Here is a 17580-nt window from a genome sequence, read left to right as displayed (position 1 = left end):
TTTTTACAATTATTTCATATTTAGGTATAAAATATGGAAGAAGATGCAGAAGGACTAGACCGTTTAATTAAGCAGAAAAAATGTCGACCAAAATATGCTCGTATCATTTCAATGGAGTTCAGTAAGAATGAACTCCATCAAACTTCTGATTCGAGAAAGAAACATAGAACTGGAGCTCATTCAAACCAGATGGAAGTGAATCCTGATGAAGATTCAGATGGTAGTGAATATTATTCAGCAGAAGAAGAGTTCTTGTTTACATCGTCCTCGTCCAGTATCTCTACAGATGATGAATCAGTGGAGACCGGCCCTTTAGATCAAAGTAGTGATTCTGTTTTTGACTCATTACAATCAAGTTGTAGTTCAAACTTTTCTCAAGCAGATACTCCACATTTATCATCTCAAATAAAAACAACTCAAGAAAGACAAAGAGCTCCAAGCAAGAAACAAAAACGAAAGAGAAAAAAATCTGGAAATGTCACTGGTTTTGGTTATTTACCTTTTTGTAATATTGAAAGCTTTGACATAGAACTAAGTGAGTTAAGAGAGGAAATAGTTGACCTTGAAACAAATATTCAAAAAGCAGTTCCTTCACTTGTAGAACTTTCTATATCAGCTTCAAAACGCCTGGCAAAAACACATTCTTTCATAAACGTACCAAAGTCAATAAAGAGAATATTACAAATTGGCAACTCTTCTCATTCCTTTCGGCAGCTTCAGTTAGATTATTTATTTAATGTATTAGAAGTATCACATATCAATCAAGACTATGATAAAGAAACGTCTGTAAACCTATTGCCACATCGTAACATTTGGTGTAGTGGCTGTGGTATCGATGATTCTCTTTTCAATGATATTGTTCAAGGCAGTAAATCTTCATCATACTTCCTGTGTTGCTATGACTACCAAAGCTGGATTTCAGTGAGCAGGGTTCATCTAAATCGATATAATCGATTGAAACAGATTTCAGGTGTGTATCAATAATTGCAAATGAATTAAATAAGAAATGATTGAAAGAAAAGGATCATGAGATTTGAATCATTACTTTAACCAATAAAAAAAATCCACTTTTTTACCTCTAATAAGGGTTAAGATGGAGTTTACAGAATATAGAATAACGGCCAAGCAAAGTAACACGAGTAATGAATAGAGAAAAATAAGGCAAAAAATTTAAAATGAGAATAATTTGGTGCAAAAGAATAAAGAATAACTGGAAAATAAAAATTAATGATGTACAGAGTAAAGAAATTATCTAATTTCAGAAAAATTTAATAGTAAAATCATTTTTATGAGAATTTTAATGAATAAGCATTATTTTTTAAGATAAAGAAAAATGCCCTAAGATTTAAAGAATACAGAAATTAAGGATCCCCATCCAGACCCTCTTTAATGCATGTACATTGTACATGTTCATTTATTGACATTTTGGTCATAAGTTTGGAAGTCATATTTAAGCAAGTTCTTGTTTTATTATATGCATTTAATAATATCCTAATCTTAGACTGAAAAATTAAATGGTTGATTGATTGTTGATATTTAATGCCACTTTTAGTACACTTGGATTTATTCATGATGGTCAGTTTTTATAAGTGGAGGAAGCCAGAGTATCTGGAGAAAACTGATGACCTTTGCTAGGAAAACTGACAATAATAGTCCATGAGTAAGATCAGTGTCAAACGCACCTTGCAACAAGAGAGGTTTGAACTCTTAACCTCATTGTTGACAGACTAGTGTTTCCTGTAGATGGTACACGAACTACTTGGACCACTTGGCCACTGAGGTCACCAAATTAGAGGATAGCCATGACAAATTAAAAAATACAAGAATAAGTTCATAGGACAACGTGCCCAGCTTACACTTTCGCAGGTCCATGTTCGGTGAACAATGAAATCTATGGCTTAATACATTGATGTTGATACCAAAATTTAATCTGATACAGGATGGATGGATGCACACATAGGAAAATATATTGATCCTTAAAATTGTGACTATACATGTATATATGCTCCATCCAGCCTTTAATGTATGTGAAATGCAGAACAGTTTGCATTTATGTCATGTAAATGTATGTCTTTCCTTATCGGAGTAGAAAAATCAAGATTTCAGCGTACCGTTTTTGATAAGGTCAGTTTAAGGGGAACCACTAGTGGTAGGGCAATGATATGGGGTTATTGCAATTGTATTTGCAGTGGCACATCTCATATATATATTCATCAAGATAATTTGGCCAGCCCCCTCAGTCATGGTCTATTGACTTTGAAACTTTTGCTTAGTTTATATGTTAATTTTTGAAGGTTGGTGTTTCTCTTCGGGCACTCTGGCTTCCTCCACCAATAAAAACTGACTGCCACGAAATAGTGCTGAAAGTGGCATTAAACACCAACATGACCAATCAATCAATATGTTATTTTTTGTGATTAGGTCAATTTAAGGGGGAAACACTAGTGATATTTGGTATACAGTTGTATTAGCATTGGCATATCTCATTTCCATGGACATTATTTGACCCTCTCCCTCAGTCATGGTCTATTGACATAGATATAGGAAGATGTGGTATGAGTGCCAATGAGACAACTCTCAATCCAAGTACAATTTATAAAAGTAAACCATTATAGGTCAAGGTACGGCCTTCAACACGGAGCATTGGCTCACACCGAACAGCAAGCTATAAAGGGCCCCAAAAAATTACTAGTGTAAAACCATTCAAACGGAAAAACCAATGGTCTAATCTATATAAAAACGAGAAACGAGAAACACATATGAACTATATAAACAGACGACAACTACTGTAATCAGATTCCTGACTTAGGACAGGTGCAAACATTTGCAGCGGGATTAAACGTTTTAATGGTACCAAACCTTCTCCCTTTTCTGAAACAATAGTATAACATCACAACATAGAAAAACACACTATAAAATATCAATTGGAAGGCTTAACTCAATCAAAAAACGTAAATTAACACACTATGAACGAATAAATTTGACCTGTGACACCTGAATGCAAATACACAGTTAATAAAAAATTACAAGGGATAAATAATTAAAGTCAAAAGTAAATAAACAGGTTTAAACAAAGTTAAAGTATGATATTACTGTGAAATGTCAAACAAATTTTAGAAAATCATCACTTTTGACATGTAAACTTCAAAAGTCAGTTTAAGATGAACCACTACATGCACTAATTGTTAGTCAATGACATTTGGTGTGCACTAATATCAGCATTTACACATCTCATTTCCATGGAAGTTATATGCCCCCGTCCCCCCTCATCATAGTAATTAGTTTACACAAGTTTGTGGTTTGTGTTTAGGTCAATTTAAAGGGAACCTGACTTATGATAAGTCAATGATATTTGGTATGCAATTGTTTCCCATTTTCAGGAAGGTTATTTGGCCCTGCACTTTCAGTCATGGTTCATTGACTTTGAATATTTTGCATAGCTTACATGTTGAAGTATATATATATATATTTATGCACACGTATAAAAATAGGTTTGAACGTTGTTTTCAATTTAGACTTGTTTATATTTTTTCGTTTGGGCTTGTATTATATTTGCCTTCGGGTTTATATGATCCGTTCATCCTATTTTGACTCCTCAAAATTCAAGAGTCTATCCTAAATTGAGGTAAATTGTATGGCTTTCCAAATACCGTTTCGATTCCTAACATCACTGAAGAGATATTAATTGTCGAAATCCGGATATGGTGTACAAAAACCTTTGCACCTTTTGTTTGCGGGATACCATCTTTTCTGCGAGTTTATTGTTTTCTGTTTAGTATTAAATTTATAATTATGATCCATTTATTACATCGGTGATCTGTTTATTTGGCAATCGCCAATGGCAGTCAGCAGAGTTTAAGAACATTTGTTGTTCCACCTGTTAGTCAAATGCGTTTTGTTAAAATATACTTTTTTGGTCTTTTGGAAAATGTTGTTTGTGCTGTATTTAGACCCCTCTAACAAGAAATTTGTTTTGCATGCACACGTATAAAAATTGCGGTTTTTATCCAACGCAATCAAAGGTTTGAACGTTGTTTTCAATTTAGACTTGTTTATATATATTTATATATATCAAGGGTTCGAATCCCGCTGAGGGAAGAACATAAATTTGCTAACGCAAATTTGCAGATCTAACATTGTTGGGCTAAGGGAGCTACCATTTGATTTTTATGGGGGCTAAGATGAAATTTGAAAAAAATAGGCAGGACAGGAGTTTTGAGTAAAAAAAAGGCAGGATGCAATTATTTGCCAAAAAAAAAAGCAGGATGACAATTTATGTAAAAAAAAGTCAGGATAAACTAAAAAAAAAAGAATGCAGGACCGAATAGAGTGAAAAATAAAAAGGCAGGACCGAATAGAGGGAAAAATAAATAGGCAGGACAAAATTTTTCATCCTAGCCCCCCATAAAAATCAAATGGTAGCTCCCAAAATTTGAGATGAATTATATATATGTATAACCACGTGTTATCCGATGGAGAATATCTGTCATAAAGTTGTCACATGTTTAGACGTGTATAATAAAATTAAAATTTGATGTGGCGGCATGGTAATTAACATTATCATCCTTTACGACAGACAAAATAGCTGATCTGAAAGGTACACCATCTACTTGACACTATACATCATGTACTGTGTTACAACCCTAGATAAAGCAGACGAGGAAAGGCATAACATCGACCACCGAAAGCTATATTTTTATGTAGCCTAGGTGGTCGAATGGTCTAGGGCGCTGGACACGGTGCAGGCGGTGTTGCCACAATGTCACAGAAGCAAGGGTTCGAATACCGCTGAGGGAAGATCTAACATTGTTGGGCTAAATTTGAGACGAGTTATATATATATAGATTATAACATGGCATTTTTCATATCAGACCCCTTATCAGCCCTAGGTCATGTTATCACCTTCAGAGCCGACAGGCTCGAGGGATGATTTTGACCATGGGTTGATAAGGGGTCTGATATGAAAAATGACATGTTATGTTCTTTTTATCATATACTTCAGCAGAAGCCATACAGACATGAAAACTTTTTTAAAACTCTATAAAATTCCTTTATTGTATTATTTGTTTTGCGTTTTTTAATAATATACTTTCCTGTTTCCTAATATTCCTTTTGTTATTCTACTTGGCTATCTTTTTCACTTAAATGTACCACTGAGGTTTATTTTCCGGAATTTGCAGAATGATGTCGAAATGCTTTGCGATTACGTTAAAGAAAGGCATGCGATAATAACCGGAAGCAGTTGATATAAACCGGCAACAGTTGATATATACCGGAAGCAGTTGATAACAAAAGTCATATCACACGGCTAAGACAATTCTTCAAATTTATTGAATAAATATATGTATAAATTAGTTTTATCAAGGGGTACAATTATTCCATTACTTTCTACAAGTATATGATATATATATATATATTGCCTTTCTATTTTCAACATTTGCATTATACTATAAAAACTGACTAAACGCTATACATATCTCTGTCATGTCTGTGTTAACAGTTTATTATTTCTTCTTAGCATTGGCCCATACCATTGATCTGATGTTACCAGCCAGATTAGCAGGGAGTAAACAAATAAAGAGACGTCACAAATCAGACACAAACTGTCAGTCTGCTGAAATGGAGCAAAATATGAAAAGAATCCAGCAGTATATCAGGAACAAGTATGTCCTTATATTGTGTCCCATAACAGAGACTTACCATAACAGAGACCTAGAAAATCTTAATCTACATCTATCTTCAAATGTTGCTAAGCACCTGTCCTATGTCCATGACAAATATGTTGTTGTGCTAGCAGATAAAACCCTGAACACCATCGTTTTTGTGTGTAATTTAATCATATTACAGATACAATGTATTGACAATTCACTTGGAAACTCAACATATACTCTTACCACACTTACAATCTAAGTCTCTTTCTTCTTTCAATAGTTTAAAACATTTTTAATACTTGTATGTTCCATTCTACATGATCTAAGCTTAAAGAAAGATTGAAAGAATAAGTCAAACTTTGTTTGAAGAAAAAGAATGGCCAACGTAGATACAAATATATTGTTTTAGGAAGGAATAAATAATTTTTTCCTGTTTGGTCTATTTCTCAGATACTACCAGTATTTAGCAATAGGGTCACTTTATTTGGTGTAAAACCTTTTGCACTTGTCTATTTTATGTTTTGTAGGTCTCGGAGGATAATGTAGTAAGTGTATGTTTTAATGGAACAGTCCTAAATATTTTAATAGTCTGTAAATCAAACTAATTGATTGTCATCCAGTGATCAGTTGACCTCTTAGTATTATTGCATATATATTCATATTTTTTATGGATTAAAATATAAAAGCCTTGAAGAAAACAGCACATTAAGTTAAAAACTTAACAATTTTCAAATAAAATTTTGGATAATCACAGAACACGGATATAACATTATTTTTTCTGACAACAATATTGGATTTGTTGTTACTAATTATCTCACTGGCAGAGCTATATCTGACAGCGGATGTCCCTGTTTAATTAATAACAAACTTCCAGGGAATCTGTAGGTAGATAAACTGCATAAGCAGACCTGCCAACTCTCTTGATTAATGGTGGATTTCTCTGAGGAATGATGTTGGACACCTGCAATCATTAATTATAAACTAAATTCATCAAACAGGCACGCAATTGAGTTGAAAAATATTTTAAAGCACATATGACATATAAATAAGAGATGTATTTAAAATAAAATTGAGAATGGAAACAGGGAATGTGTCAAAGAGACAACAACACGACCAAAGAGCAGAAAACAGCCCTAGGCCACCAATGGGTCTCTGTCTTCTTAGATTATGAAAAGTTGGCAGGTATGATATTGTAAGTTGTTTAGGAAATATTTTAACGGCATGAATAGTTCAACATGCTGGTGAGAGACACAGGATCTTTAGAACCTCTAGTTTAATTCTATTTTAGTTTCAGTTTCAGTAGTGTCCTTAACCTGAAGTTCACTGGGATATAGTTAGTTTCAAGCACTCAAGCCAAGTAAAATGGATTTTTACTCACAATTATGTTTTATGTTGTGTAGTAACACCACATTTTAATGTTATTTTGAGTTTGTTTTTATACGACCGCAAAAAATTTTATATTAGTATGACGTTGGCGTCGTCGTCATCATCCGGTGTCGTCCGAAGACACATTGGTTTTCGCACTCTAACTTCAGTTTAAGTGAATGGATCTCTATGAAATTTTACCATAAGGTTCAATACCACAAAAGGAAGGTTGGGATTGATTTTGGGGGTTATGGTACCAACAGTTAAGGATTTAGGGGCCAAAAAGGGGCCAAAAAAAAGCATTTTTGTAACTTTCAGACATAACTTGTGTGTTAGTGTATGGATCTCTCTGACATTGTACCACAAGGTTCCATATCACACAGGGAATGCTGGGATTGATTTTGGGGGTAATTGCCTCAAAATATTAGGAATTAGGGGCCAAAAAAGGGGCAAAAAACAAGCATTTTTCTTGTTTCATGACAATAACTTGTATGTAAGTGTATGGATCTTTCTGAAATTGTACTACAAGGTTCCATATCACAAAGGGAAAGCTGGAATTGAGTTTGGGGGTAATTGCCCAAAATGTTTAGGAATAAGGGGCCAAAAAGGGGCCAAAAATAAGCATTTTTCTAGTTTCCAGACAATAACTTGTGTTCAAGTGTATGGATCTCTCTGAAATTGTACTACAAGGTACCATACCACAAAGGGGAGGCTGGGATTGAGTTTGGGGGTGATGAATCATAAGGGGGTTCAAAAAATTGGGGGGGGGGGTTTTCCTTTTTTTTCTTTTTTTCCTTTTTTTTTTCTTTTAAAATTTTCCATTTTAAGTTGGTTATTTCTGTTTTATATTTAAAAGCAAATAATAATGATATGATAGGAGATACACACCAAACAGGATGTGTAGATTATTATATAATAAGTATTGTGCAATAGCAAGAAATTTTCAATTGCACAGTATTGCACAATGGCAAGAAATCTTCAATTGCACAGTATTGCGCAATAGCAAGAAATCTTCAATTGCACAGTATTGTGCAATAGCAAGAAATATCCAATAGCACAATATTGCGCAAAAGAAGATACTTCGTATAAATTGCTTATTTCTTGACCAATTATTCTTGAATTCTTGGGGTTCTTTAATATGCTGATTCTAACCGTGTAATAAGTTTTTGGATTTTGGGCCCCGTTTTTAAATTGGTCCACATTGAGGTCCAAAGGGTCCAAAATTAAACTTTGTTTGATTTCATCAAAAATTGAATTATTGGGGTTCTTTGATATGCCGAATCTAACCATGTATTTAGATTCTTAATGTTTGGTTCCGTTTTCAAATTGGTGTACATTAAGGTCCAAAGGGTCCAAAATTAAACTTAGTTTGATTTTAACAAAAATTGAATTCTTAGGGTTCTTTGATATGCTGAATCTAACCATGTATTTAGATTTTTGATTATGGGCCCAGTTTTCAAGTTGGTCCAAATCGGGGTCCAAAATTAAACTTGTTTGATTTCAACAAAAATTGAATATATGGGGTTCTTTGATATGCTGAATCTAACCATGTATTTAGATTTTTGATTTTTGGGCCCCATTATCAACTTTGTCCACATTGAGGTCAAAAGGGTCCAAAATTAAACTTTGTTTGATTTCATCAAAAATTGAATTCTTGGGGTTCTTTGATATGCTGAATCTAACCATGTATTTAGATTTTGGATATTGGACCATAATAGGTGAATGTCCAATTTAAAATTTTTAAGTTCTTAGACCACATTCATTCTGTGTCAGAAACCTATGCTGTGTCAAATATTTAATCACAATCCAAATTCAAGAGCTGTATCAAGCTTGAATGTTGTGTCCATACTTGCCCCAACTGTTCAGGGTTCGACCTCTGCGGTCGTATCAAGCTGCGCCCTGCGGAGCATTTTATTTTAATTGTTTCACATTTCACCATGCCTGAGCCTTTAATATCTTACTTCAAGGGTAAGGTTTTGCTCATTGTTGAAAGCTGTACAGTAACCTGTAATTGTTAACATCTTTGTCCTTTGGTCTTCATGGATAGTTATCTCATAGGCCATCATATCACATCTCCTGATTTTTAAAACCAGTTAAGGCGATTTGTGGGGAAGCAACATTTGTAATAGCATGTTAGGGGCCTCGGTGGCCGAGTGGTCTAAGTAGTTACTACTGTAATCACTAGCCAGTCAACACTGAGGTTGTGAGTTCGAACCCCACTCGTGCGGGTGCACTGGAGTCCAATCTTATTTGACTAGGATTGTCAGTTTTCTTATCGAAGTCAGTGGTTTTCTCCGGGCACTCCGGCTTCCTCCACCAATAAAAAGTGGCGTTAAACACCAAAAAATTAAATTAAATTAATAGCATGTTATCTGTGTTTATTATTCAGATGTACAAGTTCAAGGGATTCAAAAGAATATGACATTTTATTTGATGACAGAGTTTTTGACCTAGTTTTTCCTTATGTGCTGTGGGCAAGAGGTGATCTTAAGCAGGCCTCCCAAGCCTTCCTAAAATTAGTTGATAGTGAGTCTAAAGGTAAGTTTATCTGAGATCCAGCATGATAAAAACAATCATTAAAACAAACTTTGACATTAATAGAAACTTAAACATTCAGGCAAAAATATAAATTGCAGGCAGTCTTAGCACAATCTTACCTAACAAATTAAATTAGCTCCAATTCTAATTTGCCTGTACAGGCAAAATAGCAATATCAACTTTAACTTATCCCCGGCTTAGTATATTTCTAGGATTCTGATTGGTTAACGCACGTCGTTACAAAACCCATAGCCCCTGGGTGTTGCTAACCCATATCCCCGGACGTTGCTACCCATTACATCGGGGAATTTCACGCGCGTTTTCCTTAGTTCCATGGTTGTTCCTTATGAAATATCGAATTCTGTAGATTTTCCATGATGTCTGTATAATTAAATATTTAATCCACTAACGATTTTATCTTATTATATCAATTATTTGCACACATTTTAGTAAATCGTCACTATGCAGCCACATTGTCAATGAATGGTACTACTGACCTAGCTATGCAAATGACCCACGTTGACGTCACACCGTTTATGATGTAACTCTCACAACATTGCGCGCCAAATTCGACCCATTTCAGTTTCTCTGTCTCTAGTTTAAAAACGTCTTATATTTGTCTACCTGTAGGGTTCTACCAAAGGTAGTACCCTACACCCCGTTAAAAATATGTCAAATTCCCAAATTTCAATAAAAGATATTTAAAAAATGAAAAAAACGTTGCTTTCACGTTTAACTTTGTGGTCGAATTTCTCTAAAAATCGCCAGATTTAGACTAAGACCGGGGATAAATTCGTTATCTACGTTCATATCCGTAGATATGGATATGAACGTAGATAACTTATAATATAATTGTACAGTTAACAATATAATGTAGCTGAAAAAACATTAACACAAACTTTATTGTTCTTTTTATACGACTGCAAAAAAATTTTGTGGTCGTATATTGGTATGACGTTGGTGTCGTCGTCGTCGTCGTCCGAAGACACATTGGTTTTCGCACTCTAACTTTAAGTAAATGGATCTTTTTGAAATTTGACCATAAGGTTAAATACCACAAAAGGAAGGTTGGGATTGATTTTGGGGGTTATGGTACCAACAGTTAAGGAATTAGGGGCCAAAAAGGGGCCAAAAATAAGCATTTTCTAGTTTCCAGACAATAACTGTGGAACGGTGTATGGATCTCTCTGAAATTATACTACAAGTTTCCATACCACAAAGGGATGGTTAGGATTTGCTTTGGGGTGTTATGGCTCAAACCGTTTAGGAATTAGGGGCAAAAAAGGGGGAAAAACAAGGTTGTCCTGGTTAATGGACAAATACTTTAGTACAAAACATAATTTAAAGCAGTGTAAGAGAGATAAATCAAATACATCATTGAAATTATCTCCCTTACACTGCTTTTAAATTATGTATAAAGTAATGGTTAATGAACAATAAAGATAATTTAAAACAGTGTAAGGGAGGTAATCCAAATACAACGTTTTGGTTACTTCCCTTACACTGCTTTTAAATTATGTTTAAAGAAATGCATATTTATAAAGGAAGACCAGTAAAAATATCTGCAAATGTTGCATCTTTTTTTTTTACAAAAAAATCCATATGAAAGATTTGACACTATATTTTTAATTCTATTATAAAATAGATTAAGTTAGCACTATGGTAAATTTAAATGGGTAATTATGGTTGCCAACTCCATTGGAAATTTGAATTGAGATTATGACCATATCTTGAGGGAAAGAATTTTTCGGGGGAAAAAAGGGGGGATAAAAAGAAATTGAGGGGGGTCAATTTTTCTCATTTCAGATTTCAGAAATTAAAAAAATTATTCTTCAAATATTATTTTTTTTTCAAATTTCAAATATTGAAAAATTTCAAGAAGAAATCTTTAATTGCACAGTATGGCGCATTAGATTTGTAAAATCTTTGATCACATTTATTTATTTGTTATGCCGAATCCAACAGTGTATTTAGATTTTTAATTTTGGGTCCAGTTTTCAAATTGGTCTACATTAAGGTCCAAAGGGTCCAAAATTAAACTTTGTTTGATTTTAGCAAAAATTAAATATATGAGGTTCTTTGATATGCTGAATCTAAACATGTATTTAGATTTTTGATTTTTGGCCCAGTTTTCAAGTTGGTCCAAATTGGGGTCCAAAATTAAACTTTGTTTGATTTCAACAAAAATTGAATATATGGGGTTCCTTGATATGCTGAATCTAACCATGTATTTAGATTTTTTATTTGTGGACCCCTTTATCAAATTGGTTCATATTGAGGTCAAAAGGGTCCAAAATTAAACTTTGTTTGATTTCATCTAAAATTGAATTATTGGGGTTCTTTGATATTCCAAATCTAACCGTGTATTTAGATTTTTAATTTTGGGTCCTGTTTTTTAAATTGGTCTACATTAAGGTCCAAAGGGTCCAAAATTAAACTTAGTTTGATTTTAACAAAAATTGAATTCTTGGGGTTCTTTGATATGCTGAATCTAAACATGTGTTTAGATTTTTGATTATGGGCCCAGTTTTCAAGTTGGTCCAAGATAGGGTCCAGTATTTAAACTTTGTTTGATTTCAACAAAAATTGAATATATGGGGTTCTTTGATATGCTGAATCTAAACATGTATTTAGATTTTTGATTATGGGCCCTGTTTTCGAGTTGGTCCAAATTGGGGTCCAAAATTAAACTTTGTTTGATTTCAACAAAAATTAAATATATGAGGTTCTTTGATATGCTGAATCTAACCATGTATTTAGATTTTTTATTTGTAGCCCCCGCTATCAAATTGGTTCATATTGAGGTCAAAAGGATCCAAAATTAAACTTTGTTTAATTTCATCAAAAATTGAATTATTGGGGTTCTTTGATATGCCAAGTCTAACCGTGTTTTTAGATTTTTAATTTGGGTCCCGTTTTTTAAATTGGTCTTCATTGAGGTCCAAAGGGTCCAAAATTAAACTAAGTTTGATTTTAACAAAAATTGAATTCTTGGGGTTCTTTGATATGCTGTATCTAAACATGTGTTTAGATTTTTGATTATGGGCCCAGTTTTCAAGTTGGTCCAAGTTGGGGTCCAAAATTAAACTTTTTTTGATTTCAACAAAAATTGAATATATGGGGTTCTTTGATATGCTGAATCTTACCATGAATTTAGATTTTTTATTTGTGGGCCCCGCTATCAAATTGGTTCATATTGAGGTCAAAAGGGTCCAAAATTAATTTTTGTTTGATTTCATCAAAAATTGAATTATTGGGGTTCTTTGATATTCCAAACCTAACCGTGTATTTAGATTTTTAATTTTAAGTCCCGTTTTTTAAATTGGTCTACATTAAGGTCCAAAGGGTCCAAAATTAAACTTAGTTTGATTTTAGCAAAAATTGAATTCTTGGGGTTAATTGATATGCTGAATCTAAACATGTGTTTAGATTTTTGATTATGGGCCCAGTTTTCAAGTTGGTCCAAGTTGGGGTCCAAAATTAAACTTTGTTTGATTTTAACAAAAATTGAATATATGGGGTTCTTTAATTTGATATGCTGAATCTAACCATGTATTTTGATCTTGGACATTGGACCATAATAGGTAAATTAAAAAAATTCAAGTTCTTAGACCACATTCTTTCTGTGTCAGAAACCTATGCTGTGTCAAATATTTAATAACAATCCAAATTCAGAGCTGTATTAAGCTTGAATGTTGTGTCCATACTTGCCCCAACTGTTCAGGGTTCGACCTCTGCGGTCGTATCAAGCTGCGCCCCAGCGAAGCATTTTATTTTATGTGTGTGTAATTATTTCAGGTCATAAATATTTACAGCAATTTCTTTTTTTTCAATGAGTAAAGGAGTTGTTAATACAAACTTTCACAACGTGTCCCATCTTATGCTATATTTGTACAATGACACAGACTAAACATTGAAAAATAAGGGCAAATGTTTTAAAATACTATAATGCATATTACTTGTAGTGAATTTTTTTTGTTATCCATTCCCTTTGGTATATCCCTAACATTATATCTTCATCACCATCACGAGTTGGTTGACCGTTATGGAATAACCGTTTCACAGATGATATCGGATATGTTCCTTATGTCGTAACTACAATACCCTTCCCTTTTCACGAATGTGACCTACCGAATTAGACTATTTACCGGATTTGTAATAACATAAGCAACATGACGGGTGCCACATGTGGAGCAGGATCTGCTTACTTTTCAGGAGCACCTGAGATCACCCCCAGGTTTTGGTGGGGTTGCATTATAGTATTTGTACTATTATTTGTCTATTTGTCTTTTTATTTTTGGCCATGGCATTGTCAGTTTGTTTTCGATCTATGAGTTTGACTGTCCCTCTGTTATCAATCGCCCCTCTTTCATATTGTTATTCAAGATAATCCTGATAATGAAAACGAAAGATATGTTATATCAATCATGTCAATTCAAAACAAAAAAATCTGTTTTTACTCATTAAAAAAGCAAAACCAAAGGAACAGCGATTTTTTGATGTTCTTCATCTCAAAATAACAGTGAGACCTTCAACATGAAGCAAAAATCAAATCTTGTTATCTCTCATTTTCTGTTGTAATAATTATATCTGTGCTAATATAGTGTCATGACTGTTTTGCCTGCTATGCTACCATTGCTAATTATATATATAACCATATAGCAGTTTACGTTACCAGTAATTAGTTTGAAAATTAATACCCCAAATGTCTTGATTGTTTTGCCTGCTATGCTACCATTGCTGACTGTTTAATATTCAGTTGAAAGTTGATTACTTAAGTTTCTGTTTCATATAGTTGACTTAATGTCTGGCCCTTAATGAAAGGTTAAGATTCAGCTGAAAGTTAGTTACATTAGCTGAAGTTCATGTAGTTGACCCCATGTCTGGCCCTTAATGAAAGGTTAAGATTCAGCTGAAAGTTAGTTACTTTAGCTGAAGTTCATGTAGTTGACCCCATGTCTGGCCCTTAATGAAAGGTTAAGATTCAGCTGAAAGTTAGTTACTTTAGCTGAAGTTCATGTAGTTGACTCCATGTCTGGCCCTTAATGAAAGGTTAAGATTAAGCTGAAAGTTAGTTACTTTAGCTGAAGTTCATGTAGTTGACCCCATGTCTGGCCCTTAATGAAAGGTTAAGATTCAGCTGAAAGTTAGTTACTTTAGCTGAAGTTCATGTAGTTGACTCCATGTCTGGCCCTTAATGAAAGGTTAAGATTCAGCTGAAAGTTAGTTACTTAAGCTGAAGTTCATGTAGTTGACCCCATTTCTGGCCCTTAATGAAAGGTTAAGATTCAGCTGAAAGTTAGTTACTTTAGCTGAAGTTCATGTAGTTGACCCCATGACTTGCCCTTAATGAAAGGTTAAGATTAAGCTGAAAGTAAGTTACCTTAGCTGAAGTTCATGTAGTTGACCCCATGTCTGGCCCTTAATGAAAGGTTAAGATTCAGCTGAAAGTTACTTACTTTAGCTGAAGTTCATGTAGTTGACCCCATGTCTGGCCCTCATGTAGTTGACCCCATGTATGGCCCTTAATAAAAAGTTGATTCAGTCGAAAGGTAGATATTTAAGTCTGAAGTTCATGTTTTTGACCCCATGTCTGGCCCTTAATGAAAGGTTAAGATTCAGTCGAAAGGTAGATATTTAAGTCTGAAGTTCATATAGTTGACCCCATGTCTGGCCCTTAATGAAAGGTTAAGATTCAGTTTAAAGTTATGTATTTTAGTCTGAAGTTCATGTAGTTGACCCAGTTAAGGTGACATGTCTTCCTTTTGGACTGTTACCTTGTGAGCTAGCACGTTAAAAATCAGGCTCAGTGTGTCGGTCTAGTACAAAGCAGGGTAAATATTCAAATTACATTAACATGTTCTCGTGCTGAATATGCATATTAATTTGCCACTAGACGTTAAGCAGCCATCCATCATCATCATCACGTAGTTGATCCCATGTATGGTGATAATTTTTTTTAAAGATAATTAAGAATAGACACAGATCTAATAAACATGATAGCCAGTCATCACACCATGACTCTATCCTTATGTTATTATATTTCAGTGAGGGTGAAAGCTATGTATCTATATGATGCAGGAAGGATGTCTTTACAGTTCGGAGACAGTGATTCTGCTGTAAGATATTTCCATTTAGCCAAAGATGCCTTAGCAACAAAACAAAAACACAACAAAGAAGATTTGGTGGCTGAAATTGACAGACAAACTAGGATGCTATGTGCTGCGTCTAATGATGTAGGGTAAGATACTGTAGAACTAGGATGCTATGTGCTGCGTCTAATGATGTAGGTTAAGATACTGTAGATCTAGGATGCTATGTGCTGCGTCTAATGATGTAGGGTAAGATACTGTAGAACTAGGATGCTATGTACTGCGTCTAATGATGTAGGGTAAGATACTGTAGATCTAGGATGCTATGTGCTGCTTTTAATGATGTAGGGTAAGATACTGTAGAACTAGGATGCTATGTGCTGCGTCTAATGATGTAGGTTAAGATACTGTAGATCTAGGATGCTATGGGCTGTGTCTAATGATGTAGGGTAAGATACTGTAGATATAGGATGATATGGGCTGTGTCTAATGATGTAGGGTAAGATACTGTAGATATACATGTAGGATGCTATGTGCTGCGTCTAATCATGTGTGGTAAGTCACTGTAGATATACATGTAGGATGCTATGTGCTGCATCTAATCATGTCTGGTAAGTCACTGTAGATATAGAATTCTATGTGCTGTATATAATGATGTAGGGTAAGTCACTGTAGATATAGGATGCTCTGTGCTGTGTCTAATGATGTAGGGTAAGATACTGTAGATATAGGATGCTATGTGCTGCATCTAATGATGTAGGGTAAGATACTGTAGATATAGGATGCTATGTACTGCCTCTTATGATGTAAGGTAAGATACTGTAGATCTAGGATGCTATGTACTGCCTCTAATGATGTCTAGGGTAAGATAATGAAGATCTTGGATGCTATGGGCTGCATCTTATGATGTAGGGTAAGATATTGTAGATATAGGCTACTATGTGCTGCGTCTAATGATGTAGGGTAAGATACTGTAGATTTAGGATGCTATGGGCTGCCTCTGCTGATGTAGGATAAGATACTGTAGATATAGGCTGCTATGTGTTGTATCTAATGATGTAGGGTAAGATACTGTAGATATAGGCTGCTATGTGTTGTATCTAATGATGTAGGGTAAGATACTGTAGATATAGGATGCTATTTTCTGTGTCTAATGATGAAGGGTAAGATACTGTAGATCTAGGATGATATGTGCTGCGTCTAATGATGTAGGGTAAGATACTGTAGATCTAGGATGCTATGTACTGCCTCTAATGAAGTAGGGTAAGATACTGTAGATCTAGGATGCTATGTACTGCCTCTGATGATGTAGGGTAAGATACTGTAGATATAGGCTGCTATGTGTTGTATCTAATGATGTAGGGTAAGATACTGTAGATATAGGATGCTATGTGCTGCGTCTAATGATGTAGGGTAAGATACTGTAGATCTAGGATGCTATGTGCTGCGTCTAATGATGTAGGGTAAGATACTGTAGATCTAGGATGCTATATGCTGTGTATAATGATGTAGGGTAAGATACTGTAGATATAGGATGCTATGTGCTGTGTCTAATGATGTAGGGTAAGATACTGTAGATATGGGATGCCATGTACTGCGTCTAATGATGTAAGGTAAGATAATGTAGATCTAGGCTGCTATGTGCTGCATCTAATGATGTAGGGTAAGATACTGTAGATATAGGATGCTATGTGCTGTGTCTAATGATGTAGGGTAAGATACTGTAGATATGGGATGCCATGTACTGCGTCTAATGATGTAAGGTAAGATAATGTAGATCTAGGCTGCTATGTGCTGCATCTAATGATGTAGGGTAAGATACTGTAGATAGAGACTGCTATGTGATGTATCTAATGTTGTAGGGTAAGATAATGTAGATCTAGGCTGCTATGTGCTGCATCTAATGATGTAGGGTAAGATACTGTAGATAGAGA

At 34.4% G+C, this 17580-nt stretch overlaps 1 protein-coding gene and 1 long non-coding RNA gene across 4 annotated transcripts in view; both read left to right on the top strand.

Annotated features, from left to right (window-relative positions):
* The window catches only part of LOC127716403 (uncharacterized), a 102612-nt gene that overhangs the window by 25498 nt on the left and 59534 nt on the right, over positions 1-17580 (top strand). For all 3 annotated transcript variants that reach the window (XM_052222595.1, XM_052222593.1, XM_052222594.1), the window contains exons 2-5: positions 25-970; positions 5519-5663; positions 9406-9554; positions 15603-15795. In XM_052222595.1, coding sequence (XP_052078555.1) covers positions 34-970; positions 5519-5663; positions 9406-9554; positions 15603-15795 — 1424 coding nt within the window. In that variant the 5' untranslated portion in view covers positions 25-33. The remainder of the gene's footprint in view (positions 1-24; positions 971-5518; positions 5664-9405; positions 9555-15602; positions 15796-17580) is intronic.
* LOC127716419 (uncharacterized) lies at positions 11345-13335 on the top strand. Its single transcript, XR_007988912.1, has 2 exons — positions 11345-11969; positions 12892-13335. It is a non-coding gene; the product is annotated as an uncharacterized LOC127716419 (long non-coding RNA).

This window comes from Mytilus californianus, unplaced genomic scaffold (assembly GCF_021869535.1).
Source record: "Mytilus californianus isolate M0D057914Y unplaced genomic scaffold, xbMytCali1.0.p SCAF_9, whole genome shotgun sequence".
Classification (NCBI taxonomy): Eukaryota; Metazoa; Mollusca; class Bivalvia; order Mytilida; family Mytilidae; genus Mytilus; species Mytilus californianus.
Note: the sequence above shows the minus strand (reverse complement) of the source record. Positions and strands in the feature narration are given on the sequence as shown.